This window comes from Colias philodice, chromosome 9 (genome assembly GCF_061535455.1).
Source record: "Colias philodice isolate Cphi_HAF_F1 chromosome 9, ilColPhil1 Martin Lab GWU primary, whole genome shotgun sequence".
Classification (NCBI taxonomy): domain Eukaryota; kingdom Metazoa; phylum Arthropoda; class Insecta; order Lepidoptera; family Pieridae; genus Colias; species Colias philodice.
Window position 1 is genome coordinate 2,411,457 of NC_143094.1, and position 19,179 is coordinate 2,430,635.

At 36.1% G+C, this 19,179-nt stretch overlaps 1 protein-coding gene across 4 annotated transcripts in view; it reads left to right on the forward strand.

The window, feature by feature from the left end:
* The window catches only part of LOC149485663 (uncharacterized), a 361,945-nt gene extending 342,883 nt beyond the window's left edge, over positions 1–19,062 (forward strand). For 2 of the 4 annotated variants that reach the window (XM_089698915.1, XM_089698914.1), the window contains exons 6-13: positions 5,890–6,054; positions 8,960–9,155; positions 9,748–9,893; positions 10,365–10,488; positions 10,893–13,086; positions 13,158–13,302; positions 13,952–14,084; positions 16,655–19,062. In XM_089698915.1, coding sequence (XP_089555041.1) covers positions 5,890–6,054; positions 8,960–9,155; positions 9,748–9,893; positions 10,365–10,488; positions 10,893–13,086; positions 13,158–13,302; positions 13,952–14,084; positions 16,655–16,830 — 3,279 coding nt within the window. In that variant the 3' untranslated portion in view covers positions 16,831–19,062. Of the gene's footprint in view, positions 1–5,889; positions 6,055–8,959; positions 9,156–9,747; positions 9,894–10,364; positions 10,489–10,892; positions 13,087–13,157; positions 13,303–13,951; positions 14,085–16,603 lie in introns of all 4 variants that reach the window. The other 2 variants (XM_089698916.1, XM_089698917.1) reach the window with 2 other exon arrangements.
* The last annotated feature ends 117 nt before the right edge of the window (positions 19,063–19,179 follow it).

A 19,179-nucleotide genomic window follows, 5' to 3' on the forward strand; every position in this document is an offset into this window, starting at 1 on the left:
AATACAGACATAGTTTTGCTACAGATAACAATAAGATTTTGTTAAATATTTTAAATTACTAAATGAGACGCAGCAAAATTTAGCATTATTATTTTAATACAGCTCTTATGGTTAATTAATTTTTATCGATTTTTAAAAGTGATTAAGACAAATTACGATTATGAATTTGCTTTATTAATTAAAATTGTAGTCATTTATAAATCATTTTGAAAAGTAGGTTACGAGTAATGCCAAAAAAAACTTACAAATACATTCCTATACAAAATACATTTTAGAAAAGATTTTCCTTCACAAAAGCCTTCAGAAAACGGGTAAATCCTAAATCAGCAGCTAAATTGCAAATTGAAACTTCCTTGTTGCATAATATCTGAAATCGCCTGCATTGTAAACTGCTAACGGAGCAGCTTTTTGTAGAACATGCTAGAAGTAGGGTTACCATGGCAACGGATTTGGTTTTATCATCGTATGATTGTGCTAAAATGTTATTTTTGTAGAATTACAATGAGGACCTAAGGGAGCTACAAAGACATGTAGCTGTTTTTTCTTAACTGGAAAATATAAATATACTTATTATACTACTCAATATTAAATGTTACATAACTTTCTTTATTTAATATAAAAAATTGGTTGTCTGTAAAGTCGGTTTACTGACGATAGTTGAAAGTGACAACGTCCGATTGTGCTTCTTTGACGCTCGTTCCGCGCTCTCGCTTGCTCTTCAAGCCTTACATGGAACGCCTCAGAGCGAGGTAACGCCGCATGAGTCATGTTTTTTCGTGCGTGCAGCCGGCTCAATCAAATTATAAGACGTTGTCACGTCAAAAAAACGATTTTCCTGTTTGATTAGGTACCTTATTAACAGAAAACATCAACTGGCTGGTATTTTTCACTTGTGGCACGTAACATCTATGCTGACACGAAGGACGGGCAGACAAACATTTTTGTTTATTAAATTAGTACAGTTTTGTATGTATTCCTATAGTTCTACCACACAAGTCAAACCATAAAGCCCCTATAAAAAGCATAAAACGTTTTTAAATCCGCCAAAAGTCAGTCAGCTGGTAATCATTGTACGAGCAGAGGCATCTTCGTAATTGAGTTACCGCAGACTCCAGATACCCCCATAGTCCGCTAACGAAACCAATTAGAGAGTGCCCGTTGTTTGATACGACACGATTATTTTGTTTAAACATTAGGGGTAACAAAGAAAGTGTTTTGAAGGAATAGTTTCGTTAACCGACTTCTTTTTACGGCAATTTCAATTCACCATTGTCTGTTAGGTTTACAAAAGGAAAGTAAAAATTGCTTCAACATAAATAATACTTTTTTTTTCAATTAACATACATATCTCTCAAAGATCTCAATAGTTTGACAATACATTTTCAAACCAAAACTTTAATAAAGAGATAGAATGAAGCTAATAAAAGCGTGTTAAAAATAGAGCTGCCGCTAGTTTCATAGTTTCAAAACGGTAGATATTTCGACCGAAGTTTTAGTACATTTTCTTCTGTCTTCGTCAAGCTGTAGTCACGTTCATCAAACAATGGAAACGCGCCAGAGATAGCTATTATCCACAAGCGACTCAGGGCAGATTGAATTATGCAACTATTGCATAAACAGTGGCATTATGCACACAAATTAATAATTTTTTAATAAACGTCCGCTTCGTTAGAGTTTAATCTCTATTCCACTCGAATGCGTCGAATCAGCAATTATTTTGGATAGCTTACTTCCAATAAAGCGTTTCCAATCAAATTACAGTCTTTCTTTTATGAATATTGGATTTGATTATTCAAATATTCCACTTTCGTTCTTACTTATTTTCGGACATTCTCTTCTTTTATGTAGTTTTATCTATATGTTAGCATAGACACTTAATACATAGCATTGAAAATATTGGATAGAATATAATAAAATCCTATTTAATTAATATTCTGTTTTCCGCCTACATAAAATAAGTAAGTAAATTTCCTTGACATTACTCTTTAAAAATATATAGGTAAACCACAACACTTTAAGGTATACATACCTTTGAAAGAGAATTAATTACAATACTAGCTTCGCCCGCGGCTTCGCCCACTTTGTCTAAAACCTAATAAATTATATACTAAAACCTTCCTCTTGAATCACTCTATCTATTAAAAAAACCGCATCAAAATCCGTTGCGTAGTTTTAAAGATTTAAGCATACAAAGGGACATAGTGACAGAGAAAGCGACTTTGTTTTATACTATGTAGTGATTACAAGCATGACAATTATTACAAAATGATGGCAGAACATAATATGCACGATACTCTAATACCCTAACTTTATATAAGGATCAAAAATTAAAACACTCATCATAGAAACCCCATTTACATAAAACCTAACACTATTAATAGACTAATTGCTCAAGTGTTTAGCAATGATTATGTATCCAATCACTCCGAGGAACAATCGAGTTGGATACCGCCGCCATTAATCTTATGAACTTGCAACTTTGCCGTGTTAATGTTAATGAGATTACGTTACGCTCAGTTTTGGGATGATTAAATCTGATTCCAGTTTGAACTGTGGAATAAGAGTTGGAAACGATGTGTAGGTTTTGATCATTGACAATAAGAAAGTTGTGTAGATTTAAAGTCGTCGTAATGAATCGGATACAAATCTCTACAAAATTACTTTTATAATTATATATCTATTATCTGGGGGCACGGCAGTGCCCCCGCCAAGTCGAGCAAAAAAAAAGCGGCACGGCCGTACCATCCTTTTCTCGAAGCAATTCGGGCCTTTTTCGACCCCCTATAATTCGGTTGTGGATAAAGCAAGAAACCTGAATCTTCAGTAACTAATCCGGCATTGTATAAACACGGAATATTTAAAATTTCAGTCAATTTGAACCAGTAGTTTAAGAATGACAACTTGTTAAAGTTTCTAAATTTTGTCACTCACTGACTCACCGATCATCAAAAGTCCAAGGCACTTCTAGCAGACTTAGAAGCTTCATATTTGGAATACATATAGAGTTTAGTGTCTTAATCATGGGAAAACTTAAATATTTTGTAATTTCGGTCCAGTTTTCCAAATACACCAACTGCATCAATAACTTTGTAATCCCATATAAATATATGGGATTACAAAGTTATTTATGCAGTTGGTGGTTGGTGGTGGTATCAAAAAGAAAGGCTCTACAAAAAGAAGTGAGATCCCATCAAAAACATCCTGTAAAAAACCCAAGTCTCGCAGCTCAGTCTTTCTACCGTCAAAAGTTGTGAGATCCATGTAATACCAAGTCGGTTAATCTATTTAGTGTCTACTTGAAGGACCTTCTGTCTTAAGTTATTACATAAGTTATTATCATGCCAATATTAAAAATATTTAACGTTTTAAACAAATAGATCGACTTGGACATCGCATGAAAACAAAATGAATATTACAATATTATATTAGATTCTTTAGTCTCTCGCGCCTCACGCGATTGAAACTCTCGTTCCTGTTGGTCGCTGGCCCGTCGTGCTGTGTAGTGTGATACATACTAATAATCAAATCAAGCGATGTCCAAGTCGATCTATTTGTTTAAAACGTTAAATATTTTTAATATTGGCATGATAATAACTTATGTAATAACTTAAGACAGAAGGTCCTTCAAGTAGACACTAAATAGATTAACCGACTTGGTATTACATGGATCTCACAACTTTTGACGGTAGAAAGACTGAGCTGCGAGACTTGGGTTTTTTACAGGATGTTTTTGATGGGATGTTATTTACAACAATAATTACACAAATCTGTGATAAAAGTACGCATAATTTGTGCTTGACAAATTTTAAAATTGATGCTGCCGTATATAGTACATAATTGATCGAAATGACGATTATTATCATTAAAATTAGTATCATTACCAATAAGGCCAAGTTAATAAACCAAACAGAGACATACAAAATTTAATACAAAAATTAAATCTCATTTATTTTTATAACAGAACTAGCGGTCCGCCCCGGCTTCGCCCGTGGTACATATGAAAAATAGATGTTGGCCGATTCTCAGACTTACCCGATATGCACAGAAAATTTCATGAGAATCGGTCCACCCGTTTTGGAGGAGTATGCAGACTAACATTGTGACACGAGAATTTTATATATAAGAGAAGAAGATATACTTAATGTGTGCATAGAAAGAGTTGACATATACAAATGGAAAACAGGCGGTAGACGCTTTTAGTAATTTATTATAAGAATTAATCCATTATGAGCTAGAACTAATGATGGTAATATGTATGCTGAGGATAAATGAAACTGATTAAATTTAACACGGAAACATTTATATACATCCTACTAATATTATTAATGCGAAACTTTGTGAGAAGTTTTCTTTCTCGAAAAACTACTGAACAGATTTGGATGAAACTTTACAATAGTATAGTTAAACATCAGAATAACAAATGCACTATTGATATACTTGATATTTGCGGTTCGTCCGCAAGTATATCCGCGCGGCACAGTTAGCTACTGTTTACCAGTATTTAAACATCATATGAAATCTCAGAAATGCAAAAATCAATAAATGCTCAGCCAATATCCGAGTTTATTTATGAAAATTAATTAATAAGCCGTGATGAATGCTATAAGGTCTGAATCCTGTAAAATACGTCTCCATTGATTGAAAACCAATTCTACAGCCAATTGCCAGTTTAATTGCCTGCCTTACAGCAGCTGCGGTTGTGCCTTTGAAATTAACGAATTCTGAGGAATTCATTATATCTTAATTTGGAAATTGATTTTCTCGACATTCAAGTTTTTGATGTGTTTTTGTGTCGGTTAATGTGCAGATGATATAACGAAATTTATCACATTTCATTCCTACACTCAATACGTACTGATACGTACTTCGAGTACGTATCGATTGAAGTAATGAAGCTAGGTGTCAACAAGTCAATAAATAAATTATGAATGCGGTGTCGCATATTTCTAATGCGACACAATTATTATTTGCATTAGATTTTACATCCCTTTTACATCATAAAACACTACGTTGTTAAGGTTGTATTAGGAGCATAACTTAAAAACGAACAATTAAATTAATTTTGCTCTAGAATATTTTTTGACGTGACAACGTCTTATAATTTGATTGAGCCAGCTGCACACACGAAAAAACATGACTCATGCGGCGTTACCTCGCTCTGAGGCGTTCCATGTAAGTGCAAGCGAGAGCGCGGAACGAGCGACAAAGAAACACAATCGGCCTTAAGACGTTGTCACGTTCAACTATCGTCAGTAAACCGACTTTACAGACAACCAATTTTTTCCTTTACTTTATTAATTATAGAGCCTTCTGTCACAGTTGCAGTACGACTACCGCCAAATATGACAAATATTTGTTTATTAATATTGAACTACGGATTTTTTTGAGGAATATTGAACCTATAGTGCAATGATATAAGGTCCAAATTAAATTTACCTTTGAGCACCTTTACTTAATTTTGAAGTGTACATTGATGCCCATTTAACGTAGACCCATTGTAACGTTCAAAGACTATTAAATAAAGAAGATAAGAAAAAGCAGAGGGGTCAAGCGTGTCTGGTTGTTTATTTTTCACCCTAACTGCGGGAGCCCGTTTAATTAAGAGTGCGAATGATAGGCCCTTTTGGGGGACTTTTTAAATGCGAAAGCTGTTTGACAGTATCCGTGATGTGTTGATGAATTGACACTTTTACATTATGTACGCAGTTTTACTTCAGAACTGCCTCTGAAAAGACAAAGGATCTTTGAGGAGGGTTTTGTTTATTTAGGCGCGGTTTAATTTTTCAAGATCTGGTTCTGACACATTTTGGTAAACGTCACGTTCATCAGATTATACTTTCGTAATTTGACAAAGTGCATCTTTTGAGATTATTTTTTTTATTTTTTCAGGCGTCAGCAGCGCATTACCAAAGTCAGTTGTCAGTGCTGTCAGCTGAAAACGAGCGGCTGCGGGGTCAGTTGTCAGCACTGTCAGTCAGTCTCGGGGTCGGGGAGCATGAGAAAAAGTTGGACGATGTTGCGCAACAAGTCGTGCGAGCGCTGCTCTCTCAAAAGGTATATTTATCTAATACATATATGTATATAGATATAGAATACACGCATAGTTTTCTGTAGTGAAATATGTTATATGATTTGAAGATATTATGTTTGTAATTAAATATATGAATTATGAGGGCACGTTATAAAACCCTTGAAACTTTATTCTTACTTTATGATTTAAATTAAAGCGTACCTAAGCGAAATACATTGTAGATAAATTATAAAATGTTTATGAACATTTCTTCTTACGATCTACAAAATAGAATCTTGCCTTGATAGAAGAGAATATTTTAATATTAGCTGCAATGCCTTCTTTATACCTTTTAACCAAAAAAGACGTCGACAACTTTACGCGCTAACTAAGCTGCAAAGCAGAGATAATACCGTTTTAATTTATAGCGAGTACCTTAAAACCGCTACAGAATTAATTCTTTCGCAAAAAAACCAGAAACGGAATCTCTTAATCCGGTCAGAGTATTTAGATGGGTACTGGAAAATTGTTTTCTCATAATTATAGGCAGGCTCCGCTTACGGATTACTAACAGCTAGTCTCGCACATAAATCGTACGAAATGGGACACTTCGGCCTTACCGAGCACCGTAATAATTCCACCGGAGCGCCCGACCACTATAATCTTGGCATAATCTCGCCGATAATGTGAATGTTTGTGTTTAAATCCGTAAATGTCCGCCATGTTATTTAGTTTTGGCGTGAACTTTTCGGATAAAGATGGCGGCGCGTGCTCCTGACAGTTTGATGACAGTACGAATTGTTCGCGTTTATAGTCCTTTTCATTTAGGATGATTCCTGTGACACTTCATCGTGTTCTGAATTACGTATTTTATGTTTAAAAAGTCAAAATAATTTTAGTGCATAATATTTTTATTTTATGGCGGCATTATAACCAAAAATATAAAAATGAAACATCTTAAGCTTATAAATCAAAAACAGTATTGTTTAGTTTAATATTATGAAAAATAAAATAAAATAACACAAAAATATAATACCTACGCAATTCGTGTACATGAAATGGATCGTTGAAAAATCATAGAGTTGGAAAATCATATAATCGGCGCCCATCTTGTGATCGTTTGTCAATCGAGTCAATCGTCTGTACGAGTACGTCAGCCTTGTATACAAGTTGCATTTTTATATTGATACTTTACGTGGTATTCTGTTATTTTTACTAATTGTTATTGTTGACTTTTTGTTGCTGTTGTTTGCTAAGCTTCCTTAGTTAATTGTTGGCGAAATGCCGAAAAAACTAATTTTGGTACTTTATTCAAATCGATTTCATTTCCATATAGAATATTATCGATTATCGGAAACAATTGATACGATTTCAGTAACCGACATCTCTACACGTGTCAAAAATCGATGTGTCACAGAAATCATCTTAGGTGGAAAGGACTATAGTTTACTGCGCCGCAAATTTGGTGTCCGTATTTTATATTCTAGCCACGGAATAGGATATTTTATGACAGGACCAGCCACTTTTCTGTGCATGATGTAGAAATATCGGAGTCGTTAATTGTTTTAGCAACTGTATATTTGACGAAAGCATTTCTATTATTTGTATGGCAATCGAATTCGGGAAATGTCATTGTCCCAACATCTTATTTATCTGTTAGCCGTGTGTTTACTCAGCCAAATTGCTTTCCATAATTCAATACCGATCCGAGGAGCTTTCGCTGCCTCTAATTACTTCATAAACTCGCGAGGCTCACGTGAATATTATCCAAGTTAATCAACGTATTCCCTTTGAAGAGGAAACATTTATCAAATGTCAAAATGACAGTAATCACTTTTGGGCTGGTGACGGTTATCAATTTAACAGAATCTTGAGTTTTGTAATTTAGTGTGACCTAATTATGAAGCGTGATGTGTGTGGTATTAAATATTAACTATTACTTTGGTTGGCTCTCAGTATTTCGCCGTTGACGTTGAAATATATTATTAATAAACACATGCTTAGGTGCCACGCTTAGGTGATTAAAATATCTCAAACACGCTACAACACTTATAATAGATGCTCTTGAATATTTCCAATTATACAAGGAGAAATTCCTTTCATAAAATTTTAATAATGCTTGTGTTTAATACAGATTTAATTCTAGAAACAAAAGCTTGCCACATCTTCCAGTTAACAATAAGAAATAATGTTTAAATATCAACATTACATTAATTAATACAGAATCTGGCAACTCCAAGAACAATTCCTTCTATCTCGGATCTCCCCTTTAATCACCTCCCGTCAATTACGCTACTCGAATTTAATTTGGCTAATGAAGTATAATTAAAATATACGCATTTGTTTCGGAACTGACAGGGATGCTTTTAACGGATAATGAGTATGGGGGAGAAGATTTTTACACTGGAACAGCTTGTTATCCGTACGATGTACGCTAAATAAGGTTACGCTTTGTAATTTTATTGATTTCGTCTGCAAGTTTAAGTATATTTACATGCAATATGCACCGTGACGTGCATTTCTGATTTGCACTCGCTTGTAATAAAGTTACCGGTGCTGTGCAGTCGATATCCTGATCTAATCTCGGTAATTATTGGAAATTGATCATCAAAATTCAAACTACCACATTCAAATTTCAGTTGTTTGAACAGAATGAAGTTGGAAGATCGCATCGTGGAAAATCAACATAAATTTTGATTCTTCTCTAAAGTAAATCGCGATTTTCACGATAATATTTTGGTGATCAGCGAACGCATTCAACGTAATCTACCCTGCCAGAACAAAATTAGTCCTAGTAGTCTTCTAAGTCTCTACCTATTCGTCTACCTTTCCTATCGTCGTTGGCCTATTTGATCTGTAGTATATCGTATGCAATTACATTAAAATTTCAATTTTATAAAAATTAAACTTTTTAGTCATATTCTATCATCAAGTTCATCACTTTTCCAGAGCGTGCGCGAAGAGCTCGGTTGCGCGAGAGCCCGTATCCGCGAGCTAGAAGCACAAAACAGAGCGCTGAGCGCGCTGCTGGTGCGGCAACTCCGCCCGCAGCCGCGCCCCTCGCCGGCAACGCCGCACACGCCGGCCGCACACACTCCCGCTACACCGCACACGCCTGTCACACCGCTTAATAGGGATTTGCAAGGTGAGATTATATACTCCTACACTTACACTATAAACACTACTATACACACCTACTCATATAAATATACACCTACTACGGTCTAAACAATTGGCATAGGTACACTATACATACATATATACACTGGACAAATAAATTAATTCTCACCGTAAAATTTACCAAATATCTGGTTGTATGTTTTAAACATGTTTTACTTATTCAGGACACTGTTTAAAGTTCAAATTGCAACTTTTATCAAGATCATACATCTTTCAGAAGCTTTTGTTCGTATCGTTTTTTCTATCTAACCACTCTTTGAATCTATGTCTTTTCGTGGTAAACAATTTTTTCATGTGTATGTATAACTAGCTGTGCTCCGCGATTTCACCCGCATTGCTCCGCTCCTATTGGTCTTAGCGTGATAGCCTATCCTCAAATGGGCTATCTAACACCGAAAGAGTTTTTCAAATTGGACCAGTAGTTCCTTAGCGCGTTCAAACAAACAAACTCTTCAGCTTTATAAGTTTTGTATAGATTTGTTTTTTGAGAAATATTCTACTCTATTCTTTTTTTTTTGCTTTATAAAGAAATCTATTCTTCACGAATACAATTCCAGTACATCTAGACGTGGGTTCCTGCGGGTCGCTAGTATCGTTCCGCGACTCGCCGCCGCCCGCTCCTCCAGTACAGCTGCCGCATGCACTCAGTCAGGACGACAAGCGGCGACATCAGATACTGGCCGATATATGGACTGAGCTCAAGGTAGGCAAGAAAGCGTTTTAGTATGTGCTTTTGATAATGCTTCTAATGTTCATACATGATTTTCACGTTACATGAATTTTTAAAAAGTGGTCCTTCGAGTAAAACTACTGCATTAAATTTATAGAATACTAGTGGTCCTCCCCGGCTTCGCCCGTGGTACCTACATGTACTATCCTATCTCTCAAGTTGGATCGAACTGCACATGGTGTGCGAATTTTATTATAATCGGTTAAGTGGTTTAGGAGTCCATTAAGGACAAACATTGTGACACGAGATGAGTAGGTATTTACAAAGTTCCAACGATAAAATTACAGGAATATCTTCAGCTTGAAGTAAAAGTTATATGTATAGACTTTGGGTAAATTGACTGCTCGATGCTTGCAACTCACAGCATGGATGATGGTTGCCCACTATTCTATCAGTTAACCAGTTAAGAAATTACTTCTAACTCCATACAAATATCCTTTCCAGGGTCTGGAAGTAACACCAGCGAACCTAGCCCGTGCGTTATCAGCAGTGGACCCCACGCTGTGGGCGGCGCCCACACGACCCGCCACGCTCAGTCTTAGCATGCCCAGTGCGGAGAAGGGGAAAGGTATAGCACTGTTTGATAATTTGAACATGTATTTTAATATGTTATTTGTCATTTTAAACTCGCAAATAAGGTAAGCAATTCAGAAGCTGTAAAATGGTCACAAATTTTTTTGTCTATATTACAGGATTTTAACAAAAATTATACTTCATTCTGTTATTAAAAAAGATTTATTTGATTTAATTGTTAACTTATTATGTAGTTATGACATTATTATTATTGGATCACGAGCAAGTTCTAAAAATACTGCTTCACTAAATTTTCACTAAGAACATAATAATAGTTAACAAGTGAAATTTTATTATACTGTAATATCTGTTTGGTAACTATTTGCTGGTAAATTGGTAATCCTTTGAGATAGACTTCAAGTTACGACTCATCTAAACAATTGAATTCAACAATTTCAGAAGCAACAGTAGAAAAGGAAGAAGAAACGGGCGAGCAATGTGAAGCGGGCGCAGAATCTCCAGAAAGCGGCGCCAAAGACGAAGGTTACTCCACTATGTCTAGTGACGTGCAAGCAGACGCCTCACGCCAGAGTGATCATGCTGTAGACAGAGTTCTACCAGACCTAAACGAAGCGTCTGACGAGACAGACAACCAGACCATCGTGTCCATCAACCCGCGGGAGACGCGCCGCCACGCCAGACTGCTAGCTGAAGCAGACTATATTTACTTCCCCATTGGTGTCGCGTTTGCTGGCATACGGGGTAGTTATCCACCCTCCCGACCAGTTCTACCTTTCCAACACGTTGTTCGCAGCTTCTCAGATTCTCATTTGTGTTTAAAACTACTCGCTGGTACCACCTGTCCAACAAGCTGCCTAGATTCACCATCCCCTAGTTCGGGAGTTTTAGTTCTAGATCTCAAACCGTCGCCAGAAAGGCCCTTAAGAAGGCCGGCCATCGCTTCCACTACAAGCTCAGAAAGAGTCTCCTGGGGAAGTACTGATGAAAGAGCAGATGGATCTCAGTTCGATTCTGATTACGTTCAACACTGGTTAGAACTGGACGACGCTAGATCTGCTCTACAACAGAGGCACAGAGATTTAGCTGACTTAGAATACGATAGAGCTGAATTAGAAGACTGGAGCTTGTCGCTATCGTGCGAAGATCTCAGAGATAGACAGTCGCCTTTCGCCGAAATAACGACGCCCGGACAAATATCTCTATCCACTCTACCAAGTATAAGAGAAGATGATGCGCTAGAATTAGAAGAAGATGTAGGTGATTGTTTGTGGAATGATTGCGGTTTCGCAACTGTAGAAATCGACGAATGTAGGATAGCTGATGATAACGAAACTTCAGAAAAGAGATGGGAATATTCAGGAACTCATTCTCCCGGTGGATCGTGGTCGAGTGCATCTGATGCTCCTGAAAAAAGATCTAGCACAGCTTTAAGTGAAGATGGTGATTGTGCAAACGTCGGTTTAGATTTCACGAGAGATTTCTACCGTCTCGTTAAATATGAAAGCACGAAAAGCTTAGCGTCGAATTCTTCAAGAAGTGTGCCGAATCAAGATCAAAATAGTCACTTAAGAATTCATGACGTGCAATCAATGGCGTTACAAGACAGAGAGCAAGCGCTACAAAACGTGTTGAACTTCATAGCAGAGCAACAGAAGTACTGCCGCGATAGAGAGGAGTCTGATTCAATGTCGTCCCGTCCTGTGTCTGAAATACGAGAATTACCTCCTCCATATGCCGCTGCTGACTTCGACGATGAATCTGTCGACCCCCGCAGTGAAGTCTCCGATGACAGGCAAAGGCCTGACTCATTCGGAAGTTTCTCTGAAAATGATTCATGTGATATACACGACAGACCAAAAGTTGCATTCTGTGACGTAGTATCCGAGCCAAAATCAACGCCAAGGTTCATAGAAAGGGAGGAACCTTACGCTGAATCTGAAGATTATTACGTTGATATGTCGCAAGCGGATAACGCGGAAAATGAAATAGACCAACACAATTTGCTCAAAGTTCAGAGAAAGAACGAAATCAACAAAATAATCGACGTAAGCAATATAACAGATCTCGATCAGGCGTCTTGTTTACGAGGCGACAAAACGGAAACTGAACCTAGTCGCCCAGAGAACTGCCCTTTAAAAGAGAACAATGTAAATATAATAAACAGGCCAGTACCAAATGAAAGGGAGATAGAAACGTGTCTCGCGAAGTCAATGAGTTTTCCCAACACGAGCGAGACAGAAATATCTCTAATGGACGAAATTTTAAGCGCTTGTCGGCGAAGCACAGTCGCTTTAGTAACCGTCCCAGAAGAGGAAGAAAACTCGTCACCTGAGACGAGTTCCCCTCAAATGACTGAATCGAATACGACCAGCACTTCTACAGCTGAAACTGTGATAATAAGCAATAAGAATGACGGGAAGGAAGTACGGAGAAGGGAAAAGAGTCGAATCCCTACATTAATGGGCGGGAAAAGGCCGCCATCTTCCCCGAATAAGACGAAATCCAAAATACCCGTAGCAGATAAGAATAAAGCAACGAATCAAGTCCCCGAGTCGATTATAGTTAAGCAGGAACATACGCTGAGTTTTCACGAAGCGGCTACGTCTAAAGAAGTCATTGAAGAGCTTAATAGGTGAGTGTTTGTTTTGGTCACTATTATTTAATTTTTGATACGTTTGTTTTAATTTTTAATTGGTGTTTCAGAATGATTCGTCAGAGCGAAGGAGCTCCGGCTGAAGTTAAGAATGAAGAAAGAACAGAGAACGCATACGCTCAAAAGGATAGTGCGTTGTGGGCGCCCACCGGTTGGGTGCATGTTGAGAAAGATATTGATTTCAGCGATCCTAAGGTATGTTATATTAATGTTTTTTCGGTTAACTAGATATAATGCAACCTGCTTTTTTACTAGAAATAATCAAATTTAACCTTTATTATATCTTTTTCAGTTGTATTCAATAGTCTCAATATACATTTTATTTTTCTTCAGTAAATTTTCTTTGTTAGCCTTTAAGAAGGCTTCATTTTACATTTCTTGGTAAGAGAAAGTGAACCATTAATTTTACACGGTACACATTTTAAAATATTAATAACCCTTCAAATTTAATACTTAAAAAAATTCACAATAAATCTTACACTTAAATTGTTGATAATAACATGCAGATTCACATTTTGAACAACTATAATATTATTATATTCATGATTTGAATAACATTCTTTTTTTTTTTTTTTGAAGTGAAAACTTCTTTAGCGGCGTTGAGCACTTTTTCTGTAATGGGTATAAAATCTTAAACTCGCGTCAGGACACGTGACCTGATCGAAAAAGCGTAAGACGGATGGATATCAAACATGCTCAACGTTAATAATCAAGTTTTCACTTCTGCCGGCACTCCCGGAGTGCAACCCGTCTTTTTTTTATATATAAGTATTAAGAACATATATTTTTTTCTAATACACAAAAAGTGATAATGTATCAAATAAACATAACCACAACGTTGTAGGCGCGCGCCAACCTCCTAGACGTGATGCTCGCGTCGAGCGACTCGTCCCCCTCCTCGTGCGGCTCGTCGCCCGCCGACGCGCCGCCATACTCGCGTCTGCACAGGTTGCACCGCTCGAGGAGACAGAAGACTGGTGAGGATATACACTAACACCTATATATACACCTGAAATATACTTGCACGTGTACACCTAACATGTATATATACCTACACCTATACCTGAAACATACACTTGCATGTGTATGTTTGCACAGGCTATTCTTATATAGGTATATGAAATAATATACCTATACCTACACTAATACTTTTGCTTACACTTACACTTGGATATGAAATTATACTACTGTTTGTTAGCACCGACTCTACTCATCTACTCATATACACCTACACGTATACACTAAAATTTTTACTTATACTTATGCTTGCACATTCACTTTTTCACCTATATATTGGCACTAATTACTCTTATACAGGGTGTATCGTTAAGTGTAAGTAATATACTTACTATATATCTACACCTACACTTATAATTACGACATACTCTTATCTTCTCTACTTACATCTGCACCTTCAATACTTAACCTTACATCTACTTCTTCACTTATACCTTCACTTTTCTGACTGATTTATTTTCAAGTTTTAATTTCGATATTTTCCTGAATTGCACGCATTTTCACTCCTTGTTAACTGCTTATCCCTACTTCGTTAACTGCATGAACATTAAAAAGATTTCGTATTTTGCTGTTACTGAAAAATTCTAAAATCTCAGAAATTAATAGACACAGCAAAAATTGAGACAAAATACGAGATTTTTTTTTAAAACTACGCTATCTTGGTGTTTACTAATCGATAACCATTTATACAATACATAATAATATTTTCCAGATCATATTCCATTTACACTAAAAAATCGTTCATTCATATTGCATAATGCTTGTTTCGACAGATAATAATAAATAATATATTATGTACTTAATATGTAACAAAAAATATTATTACAGATTATGGTATTGATTTTAAATGGTTGTCGATTATTGCTATGTGTGATGAATGTGATTAATACTATTTAATTAAACCTATTAGAAAATACATTTAATTTAACTAAAATAATTTTCCATAATGAAGAGTTTAATATACTATATCTACATATTAGGTAAATCAGAAAGCTTTAGTATTTCACATTTAATATTTTAACTTACAGAACATAAGATATAAACTTTAATAAAACCTCAACTGTAACTCTTATTACATTGTGTTAATTTAAATAACTATAAGAATCCAGTCTTTAATGCAATACTGAGGGTTATTCTAATTTTACATAAATATTTATTCAATATTTGGTGTTATTTGCATAACCTTTGTCTTATACCTCTTATGTGTTAATAATGTTAGTATGGGTACATAAAATCTAAGTAGTTATTGTTTAATTGTGGCGAAGAAAAATAAAATAAAATGGTTGTTCCTCATTTGCCCTGCATCTTAGCTGAAGCTGAGTTAGTATTTTATTTTGCAAATGGCCGTCTTATTTCTTTTTCTTCTTATATAATTTAAGCTTTAAATGTGTGTAAATGTAAATGTTAATAATAAATGTTTTAGATGGACTCGCTTCGCTTTAGTGATGTGATTTCTTGATACTTTTTGCAAACTTTTCCCATATATAGGATTTGATATAAAATTTATTTAATGCAATGAAATAGATTAATTAATTTGATTTTTGGAATTATAAAGTTTGACAGGACAGCAAAAGGTATTAAGTATCTGTGTCTCGGGTACTCATGTCATCTGTCAGTTGTCACAAGCCACGTCACTCGTTTCCGCTCATACGCACATCTCACTCATTTTAGCTATTTGACGCATCGCTCCGGGGTAGGGGTTGACCAGTTTTTTTGATCATTCAATAAAATTACGATCTTAAATAAATGGAATAAAATAAAATTCATTTAGAATGAAGCTGGTCAATTGGGAGGGTAGTCGTAAATATGGTTCTAATGTGCTCACGCCTTTGAAAACTAAGATGTTTTTGAAGTTGATTATTTTGTAATTATACTTACTTCATCTAGTTTGGTCAAATGCGTAAGGATAGCAGAGCCCAGAGGTAAACCACATAAAGGCATTTAATCGTAACTTGTGACCATTTTAAGATTCTGAATCTAATCGATTAAATGCCTTCTAGTGCCACATTCAAATATATGCGAATTCTCAAACGCAAACGGAACTATGAATTAGATTTAAAAAATATGTGCTCTATGTCAAATCTCTTATTTCCTGGCACCATACCATGAAGTTGTTGATACATCAAGTATTTCTTCTAATCAACCCAAGAAGCACCGTTCTATCTACGGTCGGTTTCCTACGGTCCTAATTTCATTCCGTCCGACTAGGGCCCTTCCGGCCTCCTCCACTCAAGCGACAGGCTAAGCCGAGGTTCGAGATCCCCGTCAAGGGGGGACTTGGAAGCCTTGCGCATGGCTCTACAAGGGTCTCTTCAGTTCGATGTAGAAGCCCTTCTGGCTAACATCGAGAGACACCACAAAAAAAGTCCTAATTTCATATTAAAACGCATGCCATTGAGAATTCGCATACGGCAGTGGTAGGAGCGTTGCGTGCGTGCGGGCGACGGAGCTTGTGCTCACGAGTCGCGCTTTCGTCCAGCGGGCGGTCGGTTGTAGCTAACCGGGGTCGCTAACCGGAGTGTGGTCGCAGCGGCGGCGCTGCGGCGCGGCGGCGGGCGGCCCCCGCGCCCCACCTTCCTCGGCCGAGACGACTTCTTCGTGCGCTTCGCCGAGCCCGAGCGGGCCGCCGTCGCCTCGTTCGACTTCCTCGACGAACTCTCCGGCAACTCGTCGCCGGACACCAAAGACTGTCAATTGTGTGACTGAATAAAGTGTATTTGCGCGCCTTTTGTTTTTTTTTGCTTGGGTTCTGTCAGTTTTGATACGTTGATACGTTATTATTAGGGGGAATATAGCTTTTATGTATCTGTGAATCTGTTTTCTGTAGAACTGACTTAATTATGCTTGTACTAGGGAGTTTTACAGCAACGTACCGAATATATTTTTATATGTTGTGATATTCCCGCTCTCGGTCGCTTTCGACGCCAATTAGTAGGCGGCTGCGACTAGGCTGCAGCTTTTCTGCCAATAGTTTAGGTGTAGTCGTTCTAATAATCTAACGATTAACGAAGCACCTAGTCTTAAGTAAGCTCGGGCTTAAGTAAGCTCGGGGAGGACGAGTCGGTCAGTGACTGCTATTTTATGTTTACTTCGGGTCTAGTTATTGCATTTGTGACGAGATATAATGAGACTGCGAACGGCTGCTTGAGATCCGAAAGGACCCGAAATTATTAATTACTTCTGCGTTGTTCGCTTACGCTTCGTACCGGTAACACCGACCTAGGTAAGAAGATAAGTAATGACTAAGTAGGTAAATGAAAGCTGCGGCCTCGAAGTAATGTGATATTTTTGTATATACTGTAAGTCCCACTTATTTTCGTATACATTTAAATGGATTCCTTTGAACTCGAACGAAGCGTACTGTTGGGTTTAGAATGTGTATTTAGTGTGCCCAAACGTGTGCTGTTATATTAAGGTGTACTCTTAGCACACACGAGGGAACTCCCTTGTGGGTTTACTATATTGTAATTTTAAGTACTTATGTAAATATTGATGATTATTTGCGTATCGAGCTAGTAACTACACTTAAAAGTTATAAAGAATAGTCATATTCTATAATGGTCGAATAATCTTATAAAATCCATTAAATCAAAGGGTACTAAATATTATGATAAGTGTATATATGTTATGACGTCACTGAATGCTATTTATTATTTTGTATCATTTGCGTTGTCTTTGTGTATACTTAGGAACATATCATAAAATTGTATTATTTTCAAGTATCAATGTAATAATTATAATTAGCAATGACATGAGGAAAACGATTAAAAATATCTCGAAGTAAGAATGTTATTATGTGGTTATTACATTTTTCATATAACATATTCAACCACTATTCAACATTATTCGTAAATCAAATAATATTGTTTTTTGGCGATGAACCTGTCAAGATGACAGTCGGTACGAATAAGGTGACGTTTCAGTTGGCGCCAAATCAAAGATTAATTAATCCAAAATAGGTACTCGTGTCAAAGCTTATTATAGTTGCGAAATAATTTACAGAATGTTTAAGATTGGATGTGGTTATGAACCTTGTGAATTCGTAGTGACTTGCTACTTTATTACGCATATTTATCGTAATGGCGAAACCAAAGCTATTATTTACACAAAATACAGAATATTGCCACCACTTGTTATGCTGAAACACAAATTAAATTGCCCGTTTTACTATTAGTTACCCCAGCTTTGTTTTAATGGCAAACGTTGAAGACAATAAGGAAGATTTTTACCTAATAGATTAATGAATAGAAACGAAATGTCGACTCGACCGATATCTAAAATATTATCTATTCTATTAGTACTTATATTAAAATTGGTATATACTTAAGTTCGGGTACACTATACAATATGTCAATAGTTTTCGCTGGTTTAGATCATTAAAATCATCAGAAATATTTTAAGAAGCAATAAACACCAATTATTATTAATATATTTTTGACAATTTATTGGAAGACGTAAGATGTATTCAATTATGTATCCGAGCATTGTACAAGGTTTAAATATTAATGTATTTCATTTATAAATTAACTAGACCTTCAAATTAGGATCCTGAAGTTTTACAACTGATTTTAGCGATAGAAATACACTGTTCCTATAATAATAGTACACTCCTGTCAATGTAGGTGTAAAGTTGTGTGGATTGACCTCTTGACTTGTATTGGCAATTTATTTCTGTCATTAATACATTGTAATAATAATGTTATTGTAGGATCCAGAAGTACTGTGATTGGTAACTACCAAGTTTGAAGCACAATCGGATAAATAGAAAATATGAAACGTATTCCTCAATATTGGGTGCATTTTCGTACACTCTAACCTAAGATAGAAATACTTGAAATAGGTAGGTACTTTGAACAGTACAAAATGTGTAGAATAACAGTATAATTTAATTATATACTATTGCAGATGGGTTAAATAAACGATTCCGTTCCCAAATAATATATTGTTTTATTTCTTATACCTTTACCTTTTAAAATCATTTTTCATGCACATGCTAGATACAGTTTCATTGAACGAGTAAGTATCATTACAAACATGTATTTAATTTTATCTTCT